The sequence below is a fragment of the Channa argus genome, chromosome 14, assembly GCF_033026475.1.
Source record: "Channa argus isolate prfri chromosome 14, Channa argus male v1.0, whole genome shotgun sequence".
Classification (NCBI taxonomy): Eukaryota; Metazoa; Chordata; class Actinopteri; order Anabantiformes; family Channidae; genus Channa; species Channa argus.
Window position 1 is genome coordinate 17,303,189 of NC_090210.1, and position 16,297 is coordinate 17,319,485.

The following is a 16,297-nucleotide window of genomic DNA, read 5'->3' on the forward strand; positions in this document are numbered from 1 at the left end:
TCTCTTTAGACCCAAATCGCTGTCCCTGCTACAGATTGTCAGTGATGGTCAGGAATTAAAACTAAAATGTGTGTTTTTAGTGTCCTTTGTATCTGGCAAGTTCAAAGGGGTTAATGCCCTTCTGCGTTTGCATTGGAGGATTTGCTCTGTCAAGGCAAACATCTTAAAATTATTGTGGCTGTAGCTGGATTGTCTATGAAAGATTTAGGTTCATTATAAAAAATCAATAATTAAAAAAATCATTACATTTATGCAGTTTTAGCACAGTTATGGGGCACTAGAATATTTACATTTAATGCAATGTTTGCTTCTAATACAATCTAGTGTAACCTAAATATAATTCTCAACTGCAATTCTTTAAAATGGAAATAAACAAAAATCATGGGCCGTCATTACACAGACAAGCCACAACATTGACAGCCGTCAATGGTTTAAATAACACGGTGGCCAAGAATCATTACAGTCACTCTGACCAGTGTGTGGCTATACAGCCCCACCGTGTTTTAAACTTTGCCGATAATGGCCATCAATATTAATGATCTTTAAGCTTATATACTGTATGTTAGTATGGTACAGCACAGAATTTCTGATCATTTTTTTTTTTCACAGTTCTTCAGAAATAAAAGCGACTGTTGGGTTGTTCATGGCAGATTAAATAAGGTGTATATACTGTATGGCCCTGTCTTCGTGTGTGTGTGTGCATAGTTTATATACTGCATTATAACTTTGACCTTTATAGGATCAATAAGGTCTCAGTTTAACCTATAGTAATAATAAATATTTTTTTTCAACTCTGCAGGCACAGCAGCCTCACTCCTAAAATAAAAACAAACAAACAAAAAAAAACTGATAACAGAACTCTTCCGTTGCTTCCTACGCACTTTAATCTATTATATATGTAAAAACAAAAACAAAACTTTTCTGCTCTTTCTTGCACTTGCATCTCATGAAATGGAAACACTTCTGATTCTGGTAGGATTTTGCTTTGATGTTTTCTCCTTGACTTAGATCTTTTGCTTGCCTTGTAAGTCATGTTTGGTAAAAATGACGTCAAATGTAGTTGAAGTGTGGGAAAAATAAAAATATAGTGTCAAAATAAGTTAAGTCTGTGTGTATCTGCATCCACTACATTAATGGACTAATTAAGATACTAAACATTTCCTTTTGTAATGTAGGGTACAAGTATTAAAATTAAGTAACTGTACCGTAATTCAGTAAATGTAGTTGGTCACTTTTCACCAAGACACATGATTTCATGTCCTCCAATCTTTGGACTTAGAGTGCTGATAATTACGACAGCCCGTGAGTGCAGCGTATCCACGGCTGCAGGTTTTCAGTAACAGTTCCTGTCGGGACGGACGCACAGGTGGTTTGTGGACAATCACAAGTCCAGACATGGACATCACGACGAGAAAATTCCATTTAGGCTACCGAGTCAACTAGTTTCATCTGAGTTTTTTTTTTTGTTTCCCTTTCTTTTTAAAAAAGCGATTGGCCCAAACCCATTTTTATATCTTAGTTTTTTGTTCTTTTGCTTCACAAACTGAATGATGGCGATGGCACTGACGAAGACAGCTCATCTCATAACAGAACTGATTATTATTTTCCAGTTTCAAATAAGCTTCATGAAGCTAAAATCTGCTTGTGGTAAGTGCTTTTATTTCTGTTCCTTTACAGGTGATGTTTTGTTGTATTTTATTTATATTTGTAATGTAGTGGATTTGTGTATATAAATTTTCGGTGTGGGTTTTAAATGTTCTTTTTTCTCTACGAATATTTGTGTTGGGTTACTGAAGTGCAGCTTTTGACATTTTCAATGTCAAATAAATAAAAGAAATATTAAAACGTGATACATTTTTTTTTTTTTTAATAATACGCATGCACATAGTTTAAACCACAGTGGGATACTAATTGGTTTAAGTTAAACAATTAGGAATTGTTATTTTAACCTTTAAATACCTGGATAAATAAATCTTAAACTGCTGGGAGCAATCTGTGTTTCACACGTCCAACCACCAGGTGGCGGGTCTCTGCTCCTTCAGAATAGTTAAAGGTGTAACCAGGTTCAGGTGTGATGATGTTGTGGCTGCTGCCCTGAGTGAAAATGCTGGTGTTAATATTGAATGACAGGTGAAGGATTCTCTGCTAAATCTGACTGTTGGGATACTGGATTGTTTTCACCAACAATTGCATAGTTGCAGCTGCAGTTAGTCCCAGTTATTTCCCAGTTGTTACCAGCGAAACAGCCCATCTGCAGTAACAGATTTGTGTAGCATCATTATATTAGGAGTTAGGAAGCCTCTGCAGCCACTGGTCGCCATGTGGGAGAACACAGACACAACATCCACTGCAGCCTGGCCTCTCATGCGTGGTCCTGGGCCTGCTGGTGTGAGGAATGTGAAGCATGCTTTCACTGTCCGCTGTGAAGAGGATGCCCTGTTGTTACTGGAGAGGCTGACTGAGTGGGTGACCACACATGTTTGCCTCATGGCACAAGCTGAGGACTTGTTTGTGTCCTGTTGCATGTGACATTTGTTGTTAATGTTACTGTAGATTGTCAACGTTTATTTCCTTTCTACTTATGTAGATTTGAGGTTGTTAAAATGCTAATAATCTGAAGCTTCAATATCTGTTTTTTGTTTTTTTTTAAGCTCTGCAGACAAGACATGTTGCCACTTTAGTAGATTCACCTAATCAATGCTGATACAGTCTAATGCAACAGATGTGCAATAAATGAAACCTAAATGAAACAAGATGTGAATGTGTGTGAATGTGCTGTGTGAATGTACCCAGTTTTAATACGGTGTTTATTTGTATGAGCAATAAAACACGGCAGTTATGACACTGTTAAATGTTTTGATTGGCAAAACCTCAGTGTAACACTACATAGTTGCAAATATACTTCTTTTCATCTGTGGCTTAAATCTTAAGACAGCTGACTGCCTTTTGACTTTTCCCCCCTTATTTATGTACTTTTTAAAAAATGTACATTGTTATTGTTAGTGGCAGTTTTGAGAAACAGCACAAACATGTTTTAATTATAAAAACATAACTTTGTATGCAGAATCGCTGATTCTCTGATGAAATGGGGGGGGTTGACACTCGAACTCAACATCTTAACTCTTTGTGTTTCTAGGATTGTATCATACCCACACACATGGGCTGTCTCCTCCAGAGGGAAGGTCGTATGTTATCACAAGAAACTGCAAACCCAGAGCGAAGAGGTGGGCATCTGGGTTTAAGTCTACAGATAACAGGGGGCATCACAGAGAGCAGCACCAGCCACAGGAGTCAGAGCCAGATCGGAGACAAAGCAATTTTACACAGAGTGTGGTAGGTTTATCAGAAGATAGGGAAAAAATACATTTAACATGTAGAAACAAAAGTAGTGAAAGCTGAACTAGTTTTTTCATGTTTTAAACGTGTACAAAATTAGTCTTGTTCATTTATATATAAAAGGGTCTAAATGAATGCTAAGAAATAACAACTATAAAACACTAAAATTGTCACTTGAATAGCAAAATAATGCAAATCCCTTTATTTTGGATAGAACATTGATCACGCCTACTACACATCTAAAATCTACAGACCTGAAGATGCAGCCAGCAAAGGGCTCTGGGTAAACATTGATGAGATGGAGGAGGGTGAGTGGAAGGCCCATGGGTTCCTGTCAGGCACCCACAGACAGGCTGAGGTATGAAATCCCTTTTGTCTGACTAATTATTGGGATATTTTCATTTGTAATAATAATGATGATGTGGATCTGTGTATTACAGTTAATTACTCAGGTTCAAACTTAAGATCTTAACACGAGCCAAATATTCTGACATAGTTTCTTCTTTTGCAGCTGACATTGCACATTGTATGTGTTTCTTTTCAGAGAGTCAATCTTTCCTTTGACTTTCCTTTCTACGGTCACATTCTGAGAGAAATCACAGTTGCAAGTGGAGGCGAGTCCCAATCTACACACACTGTTTAGTCACTATGTGGAGTGGCTTTATAAAATATCCATTCATTATCTGTCGCTGCTTATCCTATTTGGGCAGCAGTGGGGGCTGGATTTTATACAATAAATAGTACTTAAAATGACATAAAATCAAAATTGTTATGATAGTTTGTTAATACAATCAGTGCAACGCTAACATTTATTTCATTGAAGCACTGTACAGGTCCTCGAAGGACAGATGTATGGACACAGAAACTGCCCCAGTAACTGCAGCTTAAGAACTGAAAAAATGTTATTTAACCATCTTTATCTTCTGCATTAACAAAACACACAACTTTAGGATTTGTTCCTGCAAAATACTGATACTCTTGTTACTCTTGTTTTCTGTTCCCAGGTTTTATTTACACTGGAGATATAATCCACCGGATGCTTACGGCCACTCAGTACATCGCCCCGCTGATGGCTAATTTTGACCCCAGCCTTTCAATAAACTCAACCGTGTTTTACTTTGATAATGGTAAGAGACACAGTGATTAACTTTAATTTATGGGTTTCATGTGATAATTACACTGAATACATGTGTTTGTTTTCACTTTAGGAACTGCGTTGGTGGTTCAGTGGGACCACATTTACCTGCAGGACAACATCGGTGTCGGGACGTTTACCTTCCAGGCTGTTCTGCACAGCGACGGACGCATTGTCTTCGCATACAAAGAGGTGACTTTTCGTTGTCTTCTTTTTCTGTTCATTGGAAAATGAGATTAATCTTAAAGCTTTTTTTAAATTCATAGATTCCTATTGACATAAACAACATCAGGAATGAGAATCATCCTGTCAAAGTGGGCTTGTCAGATGCTTTTGTAGTTCTTCATGGGATAGAGCAGATCCCCAGTGAGTGGCACATTTTCTTTATTGAAAAAATACTGAAGTCTGTAAAATTAAATGTATTTTTATATTAGTATTAAACATCGGATCTTAACAATAATCATATTTTTATAATATTCCCTAGATGTTCGGAGGACAACTATTTATGAGTACCATAAAGTCGACATCAAGTCCAAAATCTCCAGCTCTACAGCTGTGGAGATGTTTCCTCTACCTAGTAAGTTCAGTGAAATGCTAGAACTTGTAGAAACATTTAAAATCTTTTTACTAGTTGCGCATAAGATCCTTTATAAAAATGCCTCTTTATTTTAAAAAAACTGAGTCGTCTCGTCCTCCACACTTTTCTGTGTGTTTTTTATCCTCAGCTTGTCTCCAGTTTTCCAGCTGTGGTCCATGTGTCACTTCTCAGATTGGCTTTAACTGCAGCTGGTGCAGTCGCCTACAAAGGTGAACTGGAAAAGTTCCCTCTCACTTTTTAAAAGAATTTTTACTATTGTAAATTATGCAAAATGTTTGAAACCGTATCCATTGAAATGCAGAGCAAGACAACCGTGGCTTTGACAGTATGTAGAAAATCTTCATATTGGAGCTATTTTGAAATATTTAACCTTTTTGTGCATCATTGAAATAAAGCTCAACAGAGTGTGGATCATGCAGCAAGAATCTTATACACACAAGTTGATCTGCCAAATATTGATTAAAGCAGGAGAACTTTAATGTGTTGAAATGGCTGGTTACTCTTATAGAAATGCTGTGGAAAGACTTGACAAGGGCAGTTTAATGAAGGAAGGAAGCATTTCTGAGTTGAAGCTGTTTTCTAAAGAGGAAGTTTTTATAATCCCGCCAAGTTTATGTGCAGGGCTGATAAGAAAAGCTTTAGTTGAAGGTGTTGCTCAACATCACTTACCTCACACAAATGCTTAATGCTTTTCACAAAAAATAATAAAGCTATTTTTATCATTTTATTAGATTTGTTTGATTTGTAAAAGCTCAGCTATACTCTCCATACATATTTAATATGTAATTCCTTTCTCAGATGCTCTAGTGGCTTTGATCGTTTCCGGCAGGACTGGGTCGACCTCGGCTGCCCAGAGGAGGTAATTATTTTTGCGTTCAGCTAAAAAAACCAAAAAGATTTCCTTAGAATTTTGGATGTGTCTTTCTTCACAAAAGTAACAGATTTATTATTATTATCTTTTTTTTGTCAGAGGTGGGATTCCCGGTGTCTCAAGATGAAAGATGCCACATCGACTCCAGTTCCAGTGACCACAGCGCAGCAGTGGACCTCCAGCATGACCTCCACAGCCCCCAGGAACACATCCACTGCCACCCACCCACCGACAGGCAGCAACACAGGGTCCCCTCCACAGCCTCCAACCAGCAAACCTGCAGAAGGTAAGCTGTCCCCTCTAGGGGAGTACACAACTGCACTATTTGCCAATGAGGTCCTTTCAAAGAAAAAAAAAAAATCTGGGAGATGGAGACAGAGGACCACTTAACTTTACACAAGGCTCTAGTTTATGTGCTTGCTACATCACATCCAGTTTACCGCCCCGGGCTGGACAGGTGTCATTACAGGCATCATTAGCATCCCATAAAATGATTTGTTGTTGCTGCACTTTGTCCACGCCCAGTGTGTTTAAGATGTAACAGTGCTGGGGTCAAGTGGTCAGCTATTTCCCAGCCCTCCGTTACCGCGCAGCTGTGAGTATACAGCGGCATGTTAAATACTGCATAGTGTCCTCAGCTACTGAGGATGGCTTAATGTATGTGTTCTGGTTGGGTCAGACAGTGTGTTGTTTGTAAGATTTCATTTTATTTATTTATTTTATAAACACAACGGTAATTGAGTTGATCTCAAACTTTAACTTCTTTATATTTTTTTTAATACAAAGAGTATTTTTGAATGATACGTTTTAACCTTAAATTGACTTAAGGACAGTTGCAAACAGAAATGGCACAGTTGGTATAAGAACTGATCACTGGAAAAGGCTCCAATCAGTGATGTCTGCTAGATTTACTTTAATATGAACAAATACACAACTTCAGACACATTTTCACCTGCTGTGGCTGCTTTTACTACAATTTTTTTACTCCTTTCTAATTAAAGAAGCTGCTGTTTAAATGACAGTAGAGGAAAGTACTAATTAGTTTGCTATTTTCACTTTTTTTTTTTTTAAAGTAGAGCTCTAATTCAATGTTGTTGGCATCATATTTGAATGTGATATTCTGGAAACCTTCACTGTCTAAACCTATAAAGTCTCACCTCTGTACAGCTGGAAACAAGGAGAACACAAGAGCGAGTGATGAGCGGCTGCAGCTCGGCCTCCTGGCAGGCATCATTGTGATGATAGTCATTATGGCAGCAGTGATCCTTATGTTCGTCTACATGTACAACAACCCTACCTCTACTGCCAGCCTCTTCTTCATGGAGGTCAGTGACACCCAGCCACATTACAAACCACCTGGAGCCACCAGAACCTTCAAGTTCTCAATGATCCCGCTCCTTGTGGAACCATGCTGTTTTGGACAGGCAATCTCTTTTAATTTTAGATTTTCACATCTTTGGGGTTTTCAAAACAAAATGCTGAAAAGGAATCTATAAAAAAATCTACGTTTTTGTTGTTGTTTTGTTTTGCAAATCTCATATTTTAAACCCTTTTTATGAGTTTGATAGTTTTTGTCCCAAATCCATATTGCTGAAGACATTTAAGAGGCATCAAGTTATTTTGTTCAACAGCAAATCAGAAATGCACCTCTCAGACTAAGTTGTTGTTAAATGAATTTTATTAGGTACATTCGTACAATTATAGTTTTTATACAAGTTCTACCGTTTTTTTTTTTTTCTAAATTCAGATGTTTAGCACTCTTGTCAGTGTTAAAATTGGATTGCATTTTTACTAAAACATCCGATTACATACCAGAGTAAATCTCAATACTACAACATAATTAAATTAACAGTTTCATCACAAACTAAACATCATAGAAGTAACCTTTATGTCAGAGCAGATCTGGACTGTACAGGTGTACCTAATAAAGTGGCCACTGACTGTGTGGATGACTTAATGAACACCATTGAAAAGGAAGGTATTTTGCGTAACTTCTGTCTTCTCCTCACAGCGGCGGCCCACCCGCTGGCCGATCATGAAGTTCAGACGGGGGTCTGGTTGCCCTTCATACGCAGAGGTGGAGGCTGCTGGTCAGGACAAAGACGGCATGGTGGTCATTGACCCCAAACAGTCTTTTGTCATATCAGGCAGAAGAGAGAGTGAACAGAAAGAAGGATTCATAGTTCCTGATCAGAGGGAGCGCTTCCTTGTCTCAGAGAGCTCCTGACCAAAGCTACATATCCCAGAGTGCTTTGAGGACACAGCTGCTTCTGTGTGAGTTTGCATTCTTTGCTTGAATGCTGAGACATTATTTTTCTCATTTAAATGTTTCTCAAATCCACTTTAAGGATTTAAGTATTCAGAGAAATGTTAAACATCTGTAGAAATTGTATCTACAGATTATTTTATGCACCAGTTGATGTATGCGATAACTTGGCGAGAGACACCTGTTTAGCACAGGAGTGTATTGTGTATGTATCCAAAATGAAGCAGCCACATTTTTACCACAATATTGTGCAATGCTTTTATTTATTACAAACTATCTTGCTGTGGTAGGAAGTAAATACTTTATTCAAATACTATTATACTTTTACTAGAGTCAAAGAAAGAAAAATATTACTAATAGTAGCTGCAGCTTTAGTAATGTAACATTAAGACATTGTAACAGTATTAAGTACACTGTAGTAATTTGTTTTGTCAAATTTCACTGAAATACCATTGGTTACTGGACTTAGCCTGACTCCAAAACAGTTGCTTCTTCCTTTGATACAGATTTGACTCTGTAGCGAGTAGCCACTGTCATTGTGAACCGGCTACTCAGCTCTGCTCAGTCATTTGGAAGAAGTCATCAGCAGTGGGCAGGACAGTGACTCTTGAGGACTTGAAACAAGTATCTCTGAAGTAGTATCAGGATGTGCCTCAGGTGATTGTGTATTGCTTATAACAGAACCTGCAAATTATTGGGTTTTGAGGACTTTTTTTTTTTAATACACATTAATCATTACATTGCCTAAAAAAGTGGCACCGAAACATGTTGCCAGATTCCTGGAAAACTGGTGCTGCGTCTCTTTGCCTAACGTTAGAGGACAGAAGCCCACTGACTGACATAGAACTAACGATGACACTGTTGAATGTTTGTGTTGAGACCATTTCTCTCAAAGACTTATTTACCCGAGCTGCTTTGCACTGTTCCCACACCTTCTTCACAAGCAGGAATGTCATATTTGGGTGTCATTTCCTCATCTCAAAAACACAGACTAAATTCCTCACCATTGCTCCCACCTTCGTCTGAGGGGCATACGGAGTATTTTCTGTTTATCTCAGACCAGAACGTCTGTGTTCAATTTTGTGACTTTATTTTTTGTACTTCAGGAGGAAATCATTTACTGATTGCTTTGCTTGTTTGATTTGCAGTAATTATAACTGCTGTTATTTCTTTCACTATACAAGTCCCTGGTCAACAAGTTAAACTGGCACATTCAAAAATTCTAATTTCATCAGCTTTATCTCCCTGTTTGGAAACTCTGAAGTGAATTTCATTCTGATAATGATCTGTACTTGCTTTTCTATAAAAATGATCAATACTGAAATGTTTTTCATGATCAATCTGGAATAAATTTGTATCTACAGTAAATCCTGACAACATGACACTACAGGAGTACTGTCCTGTACTGTTTGAGGCACGTTTAGTGTAGGATTAAAATGAAGGCATCTGAATACGTCATTAAAGACTGGCCTGCAGAGTGACAGGATCAAGGCACCACTGTGGTGGAGGTACTTCAAGTTTGCTTGTCTTCTAAGGGTATAAAGGGGAAAAAAAAGTATTAATATGTAATTTTACAGATGACAACAATGAGTTTAGGTAGAGCAGGTGCAGTTCTTGTATCAGTCACTGATTTTGCAAGTCAAAACAAGTAAAGAGATGGTTCCTACCTTTCACTGGTGGTGCAGGTAATCTCCTCCGAAGTTGTCGTGAGGAGTCAAGGGTAACAGGCTGTAAAAAAAAAAGAAAAAAAAAAAGGTTTTTTTATTTCTAAAGTTATGCCAGTAAAATATTACTAGATGTCTAATAATGTCCACAGGTACTGTACCATAACTGGAATTGTCCTAGTCTTAGTGAAACGTTTCTGTGTGTCCACATTGAGCCCTGCACTTTTCAAAGCAGCAATTCTCGCAGAGATGTCATGGATCTAGAAGAGAATCAGCACAAAGAATTCAGTATATGAGGTTGTGCAGTGCACAAGCTAATTGTGGGAGACACATTTCTTGTAAATCAGGGGCCTTCTTCAACAAAACATCTTAAGGTTGAAAGTAGCTGAGAGGACTAACATCTGTTACCTTTAGGAATTTCTCCTATCTGACCAGTTTAGATTTGACTAAACAAGTCAGAACAGTTCAGTAACCTCAGCTATTATAGACTTTTGTGCTTTTATCTTTAAGCTGTGAGATGCTTGTCATGTGTTCATAAAGTATTGATTAATAAGCCCCCGACATGATTAGCATCTCTTACTGGGCCATTGTTAGCTGTGACGTGGTTAAGCACGTTTCCAGTTTCCACCCACCTGTAGCTCAGACTGCTGGACCTTGGCAGCTGCTGATGCCACCTGCTCCTCCAGGAAAGACAGCTCCATCTCTGATGTGGAGCTGCAGATTTCCCTGGCACACTCCTCCAGGTCACTGAGCTCTGCCTCCAGACTGTACACCGAGCCGGCAGCCATGTACACCTGCAGCATGTCCAGTACAAAACAGCATTAACTAAAACATAAGTGTGAATCATTGCCTGTTCAGGTAAAGTGCGTAATACAGATGATTTGTGAATTGGCATCATATAAAGTTGAACTGAAAGTCTAGGGCCCCCGACTTTTTTTGATCCAGTATAGATACTTCAGTGATGACTTCCTAAATATAAAACAGTGGGCTCAAAGGGACTAAAGTCTAGCAATAACAGGCATCTTTTTCTAGTAAAATATATTGTGCAGTAAATAATAAAAAAATAAAAAACTGAATGAACTTGCATTCTCCTCCAGTCTGGAGAACTGTTGATCCAGCTTCTTGGGGTCACTGTTAGGGGGCAGGGAGGTGGTGGGGAGTTGGGGTCTGTCTCCTCCCTCCACTCCCTCCAGCAGGTCCTCTGTGGCGTTCAGCACCTTCAGTACCTCAGTGGTGATGCTGCACAGAGACATGGCCGAATACCTCTACAATACACACAAACACAATGAAACAGGTGTGATTCTCTGACTCACTCTCTTGGACCAGTTTCATGTTGTATCCTTAATCCTTTCCAATGGCTGAAATGTTGTAAAGTCATTTAACGTCCTACAGGTCTACAACGAAATATAGAAATATGAAAAATCCTGCAGCATTCGGGTCAGTTTAACCCTATTTGGTTAAGCTGGTTAAATAGATTAGCAGCGATCACTTAAAGAGAGACTTTGGCTTTAGATTAGGGTGTAAATGTATATTAAAACTTAAAATTCTCTATATTAAAATATTTCTCCAATTCTACTTGGAAAAACTCCTCCACATGACATCAACCAGAGGAGTTCAGATGATGTCATCTGGGGGAGCTGTGGAAAAGCAGGTTGACCATGAATACAAACACACAGTGTGAGCAACAAGACGACATCATCTGTACTAAAGTTTCCTCCAAGTAGCACTTTTCAGCTAGAAGAAGAGATGTTTACATGTACGGAAGTCAGAGGTCACATTGATGTACATGTACTACTCAAACTTGACCCAAGAGAAGCAACTTCAGTATCAGTGAAGGTGTCCTACACTAAGAGAAAACTGTAGAACAGTTTTAAAAACACATTCAATCAGTGAAAATATGTTGGAAATCCTACATAAGAAGGTCTCACCTGCTGCAACAGAGTGGATATAAGCTCTATTGTTTTGTAAAGCCCCACATCACTACCCTACAGCGCACAGAGGAGAGGGAACGACACAGTGATGCGAGTAGTTAGTGCAGTAGTTAGTTATGCAGTTAGTTCCACAGCAGTAAATATTTTCAGATTCTTCATATTTTTCAGCAGGAATTATTTAATGCGTCGAGCAGCGCTCACCGTTTGAATCTCCTCTGGTGACAGAAAAGATGTGATGCTCTGCTCCACGTCATCTGGATGTCTTTCAGTTTCCTCAAGTTTTTTCTCCATTTCTTTCTTTGGATTGTCTGTCTGTGCAGTGACAGTCACAGTTTTTCCCCTTCTGTCCTCTGGTTCTTCATTATCCATTTCTTGTTGTCTACATGTGTCCTTAGCCTCATTTGTACCAAGTTTTTCTTTTGCTAATGTTCTGGTTTTCTCTTCCTGCTCATTCCCATTTCTGCTTTCAGCCTCTCTTCTCTCTTTGTTTCTGGAGACGTGTCCAGTTTGTTCTCTCACCGCTGACTCTGGCGTTGTGTTACCTTGTCTTTGAAGCTCTTTTACATTTCCTGTTTCCTCTGAATTATTTGGACTTTTCTCACCTACAACTGTTTCTTTGAATCTGCATTCTCCTACAACTTTAACCTTTTCCATCCTCTCCTCATCCTTGGCCTCTCCATCCTCTAGCTCTCTACTTATTCTCATGTTTTCTGCAGCTTCCACCTGCATGTCCTCCAGTGTCATCATCAACATGCTGCTAATTATTCTGTCAAACTCTGCATCTTCCTCAGTGCTGTCTCCTGTTGTTTCCCATTTCATCTGAAACTTTTCTCCTCCTTCCTTTTCATCTGGCCAGTTTCTCTCTTGCTGATTTTCCAGTTCCAATGTTTGTAACTTTATCTCTTGTGTTACATCTTTATCATTTGCTTTTTTAGCCTCATCTCCCAGATTTACGCCACATATAAGCTCCTCTACTGCTATTCTATCATCCTCAGTCTCTCCTGTTAGTCTGCCTTCTAATAAATCTGCTTTTCCAGGTTCATACACCTCTGTTTTTTCTTGTTTGAGATCCTCTATAACAGTCTGACTGTCTAAAACATCGTCTGTCACTTTTTTATCCCTACTCTCATTTCCATCCCTCAAATCGAACATTTTTACATCCAAATCTCCAAATGATTCTCTCCTCTCCACTCCTCCTCCCCACAGCAGTTTTGTGTCAGTGCTCTCACTTCCTCCTCCATTCACCTCTTCTTGTCTCACTCCCTCATTCTCTTCAAGTCTATCCAGCTCATCCTCAGTGGAAGAGAATTGAGAAGTACTGACTAAACAGGCCAAATCACGCAGTTGTACAGCTTGAACTGCTTTTTCTGCCTGTAACTTCCACAGCGCCTCCTCGTCCATCACTTCTTCCTCATCTTTGCCCCTGTCTGCCGTGTCCAGCTCCTCTTCTGTAGATGAAAACTGGGTGGGGTCGACTTGGTTGGCTAATCTGCACACTTTTAACCCCAGCTCCTCGTCGTCTTCCTGCTCATCAACAGCAACTCTGTCCAGCTCGTCCTCTGTGGATGAGAACTGTGTAGTTTGGAGTTCTTTCTCCAGCTTAGAAAGTCTGTAAGAGAATCCGTATGTCTTTCCTTCATTCTGCTCATTATTGCCCTCCTCCATGTCCCTGTCTTCCTCCCATTTTGCTTCACCCTGACCAACTTTGTCTAACTCCTCATCAGTAGAGGAGAAGTATGTGAGTCTCGATTGTGCAACAAGCCTGTACAATCTGTCTTTCATGTCTTCGTCATCTACTTCTGAATCTCTTTCTTCCTGCCCTTCCTCATCCTCCATTCCTTCTTCATCCATGTCAATCTCCATTTTCCACTGGATTTTGTTTCCTTCATCCTGATCCTGACTTCCCCGTCTGCTTTCCATCCTTTGTTCTTCATCTCTCTCCTCACGAAGTTCTTCCCCTCGATCAGAGAAGTCTGATGCTCTGGCTGCTAGCTGTTGTAGCCATTCATCCGTCTGATTGGCTGCATGTCCAGTGATGTCACAGTTATGGTCTAAAGGTTCAGGGGTCGTGGCTCCAGAGGTGAAAGTGTCAGGTGTCACAGCATCAGAAGTATTGTCAGAGTCTTTGTGTGCATCCTGCGAAGACACGAAATCATAATAAAATAGTACAATTCCGCTAACGTTTGTATCCGCAGTTATTTTGTTTTGACTGCTGCTGACAAAAGTGTCAATGTTAAAGTTGCTTATGCTTAATAACTAAGGAGGACAACACAGAGGCAGCTCGATTTTTGGTATGATCCAAGAATCTAGAGCTCATTAAATATTGTTTGGTCTACAAAATTTAAAAAGAAATAAAGAATTAAATCTGAATGAAATTCAAATGCAACCAACATAAGATCCGCATCATACAGTATTTTCACATAATTAAACAAGTGTAACGGTCATTCTTTTATCAAAATAGATAAAAGAGATAAAACAGATTAATGTTCTTTGATTCAGTGATTGTTTACTAATGCTCTGCTCATTCTGATATAATTTTTTTTTTATTCGCTGAAAAAGTGAAAAGTTAATCCAAATGTGAAGTTATAGTAAAAACCGTTTACATTTATGCAAAGTCATCTTAAAAATGGATTATTTTAAATTTAATTCTATTGACAGTATTTGCCTTATGTGATCCAGCGTCCCAGTATAAACCACATTGTCTTATCTCATTTCATCTGATCAGTTTGTGGTTTAATATGAATAATTTCTTACCAGCCCAGAAGAAGGAGCTACTTTGTCTTTTTTACTCCTCCTTTTCTTCCGTGATCTCCTGACTCTTCCCACCTCTCGCTCGGCACAAACACCGCTGTGCTTCTCTTCTCCTGCTCCATCTGTGTTAAAGTTCACATCAATGATGCTTGTTCTGCGGAACGATGAAGGCCGCCTTATCTCCGCAGGCAACTTCCTCTTAAGAAAAGCGAGCAGATACTTGTTTGACTTCCAGTTTCCCTCAGGGTCTGAAAACAGTTCATCTTTATTGCTTTGGCGTCCCATCAGTGTCGATGGGATCCAGTCCTGGGTGTCCTGCAGGTTCAAGTTGGAGTCTGTCATCTTCCTGTGAATCTCCTGGAGCACAGCACCCCAGGAGCTGTCGAGCTCTGGCTTGGTTTCGTTGTCCGAGTCCATGCCTTCATATGCGGACACCACTCCGGACTCCCTCTCCAAGGCACTGTAGACCAAGCTCTTTCTTTTGGTCAACAGGCTGGGACGAGACAGCTGGGCACTCTGCAGGGCAATCCAGTTCCCGTCTGGACTCTTCAACACTGAGGACACACCTTTATATTGCAAACATGCAGTTACTATACACACACACACACACACACACAAACACACAAACTATTGTTTTAACACTTTGACAACTTCTGACACTTTCATTTAGTTTCATTTTCTACTACTAAACATGGTCCATTCCAAAGAAACATGCTTAATTCTGTGCATCTGAAAAACGTCTTTAAAACCCCCTGTTCAATAGTGAGCACCAATATCTTACCGGCGTTGTCCAGTCGGTCTACACTCTTCCAAGTAGACATAGTTGGGCCACTTCCTTCTTTATCTAGCGTCTTAGAGGAGTCCTGTATCATACCTGGTGTGTCCTCAGCGGACAGAGAGAAGGCAGAGTGTGACCTCTGAAAATTGAGAAATGTAAAGGACATTTCTTTTATTATGTTATTATGTCACTATTTCTACAATCATTCTGTGGCCAACAGTATCAGACGCCATCAACACGATAAAGTCAACGTTAACCAGCAGAGGTCAGCATACATACATCACTGTACAGATGACAGAATTTGTAATGAAGCAATCGCACAAACAAACTGCTCCGGCTGTTTCATACCGAGAGGCCTGACTGATGTTTGAGGGAGCTGGAGGCTTGATCACAGCTGGAACGAGGACGCATTTGTTCAAAGGGCCAATCCTGGTTGTACTTTGCCCTCATCTCAGCCAAAGTCTTCCTCCTACTAATGATCTGACACGCACAGACAGGATACATATGGTTATAAATCCACATCTAAACATCTGTTTTTTAACTCTCTCTTTAATGGAGGTGTGAATTTAAACACTATAACTCGGTGACTCCCATTTAAATGATAAACTATAAAACAGCACTTTTTCTTACTTTCTGCACAATAGTTTTGGCCAGTTCCTCAATGAGTTCTCCTCTGTGCTCTTGCAGATAGTGTGCCTCATTCTGCTTCTCCTGGTGAATGAACACACACACACACACACACACACACACACACACACACACACACACACACACACACACACACACACACACACACCAACACACGCACACAAAAGCTGTTCAGCAACACACACTATAAGCTGCTTACTGCTCTAAATATACATATTTGCTGTACTCGGGATACTTTCACAGATTACTAAGAAATTCTTTTCTAACATACTGCACAGTAGTATTTTAGAAAGTGGCTGCAGAACCAGATAAGTATTTG

General features: G+C 39.5%; 2 protein-coding genes across 3 annotated transcripts in view; one reads left to right on the forward strand and one right to left on the reverse strand.

The window, feature by feature from the left end:
• Nucleotides 1–75: 75 nt before the first annotated feature.
• plxdc2a (plexin domain containing 2a) lies at nt 76–8,167 on the forward strand. The gene is made up of 13 exons (XM_067474251.1): nt 76–1,647; nt 3,137–3,333; nt 3,551–3,694; nt 3,881–3,950; nt 4,341–4,463; nt 4,545–4,663; nt 4,738–4,837; nt 4,956–5,048; nt 5,197–5,278; nt 5,868–5,928; nt 6,040–6,226; nt 7,108–7,265; nt 7,952–8,167. The coding sequence occupies exons 1-13, from the start codon at nt 1,548–1,550 to the stop codon at nt 8,165–8,167; spliced, it is 1,650 nt and encodes a 549-aa protein (XP_067330352.1). The 5' UTR covers nt 76–1,547.
• Nucleotides 7,596–16,297, reverse strand: part of myripa (myosin VIIA and Rab interacting protein a) — a 25,269-nt gene continuing 16,567 nt past the window's right edge. Inside the window, exons 8-18 of one of the 2 annotated variants that reach the window (XM_067474249.1) lie at nt 15,961–16,041; nt 15,679–15,810; nt 15,334–15,469; nt 14,556–15,118; nt 12,003–13,937; nt 11,799–11,855; nt 10,956–11,135; nt 10,503–10,664; nt 10,032–10,130; nt 9,874–9,934; nt 7,596–9,736 (exon numbers count right to left, since the gene is read on the reverse strand). In XM_067474249.1, the coding sequence (XP_067330350.1) occupies nt 9,720–9,736; nt 9,874–9,934; nt 10,032–10,130; nt 10,503–10,664; nt 10,956–11,135; nt 11,799–11,855; nt 12,003–13,937; nt 14,556–15,118; nt 15,334–15,469; nt 15,679–15,810; nt 15,961–16,041 (3,423 nt within the window). In that variant the 3' untranslated portion in view covers nt 7,596–9,719. The remainder of the gene's footprint in view (nt 9,737–9,873; nt 9,935–10,031; nt 10,131–10,502; nt 10,665–10,955; nt 11,136–11,798; nt 11,856–12,002; nt 13,938–14,555; nt 15,119–15,333; nt 15,470–15,678; nt 15,811–15,960; nt 16,042–16,297) is intronic. The other variant, XM_067474250.1, reaches the window with a different exon arrangement.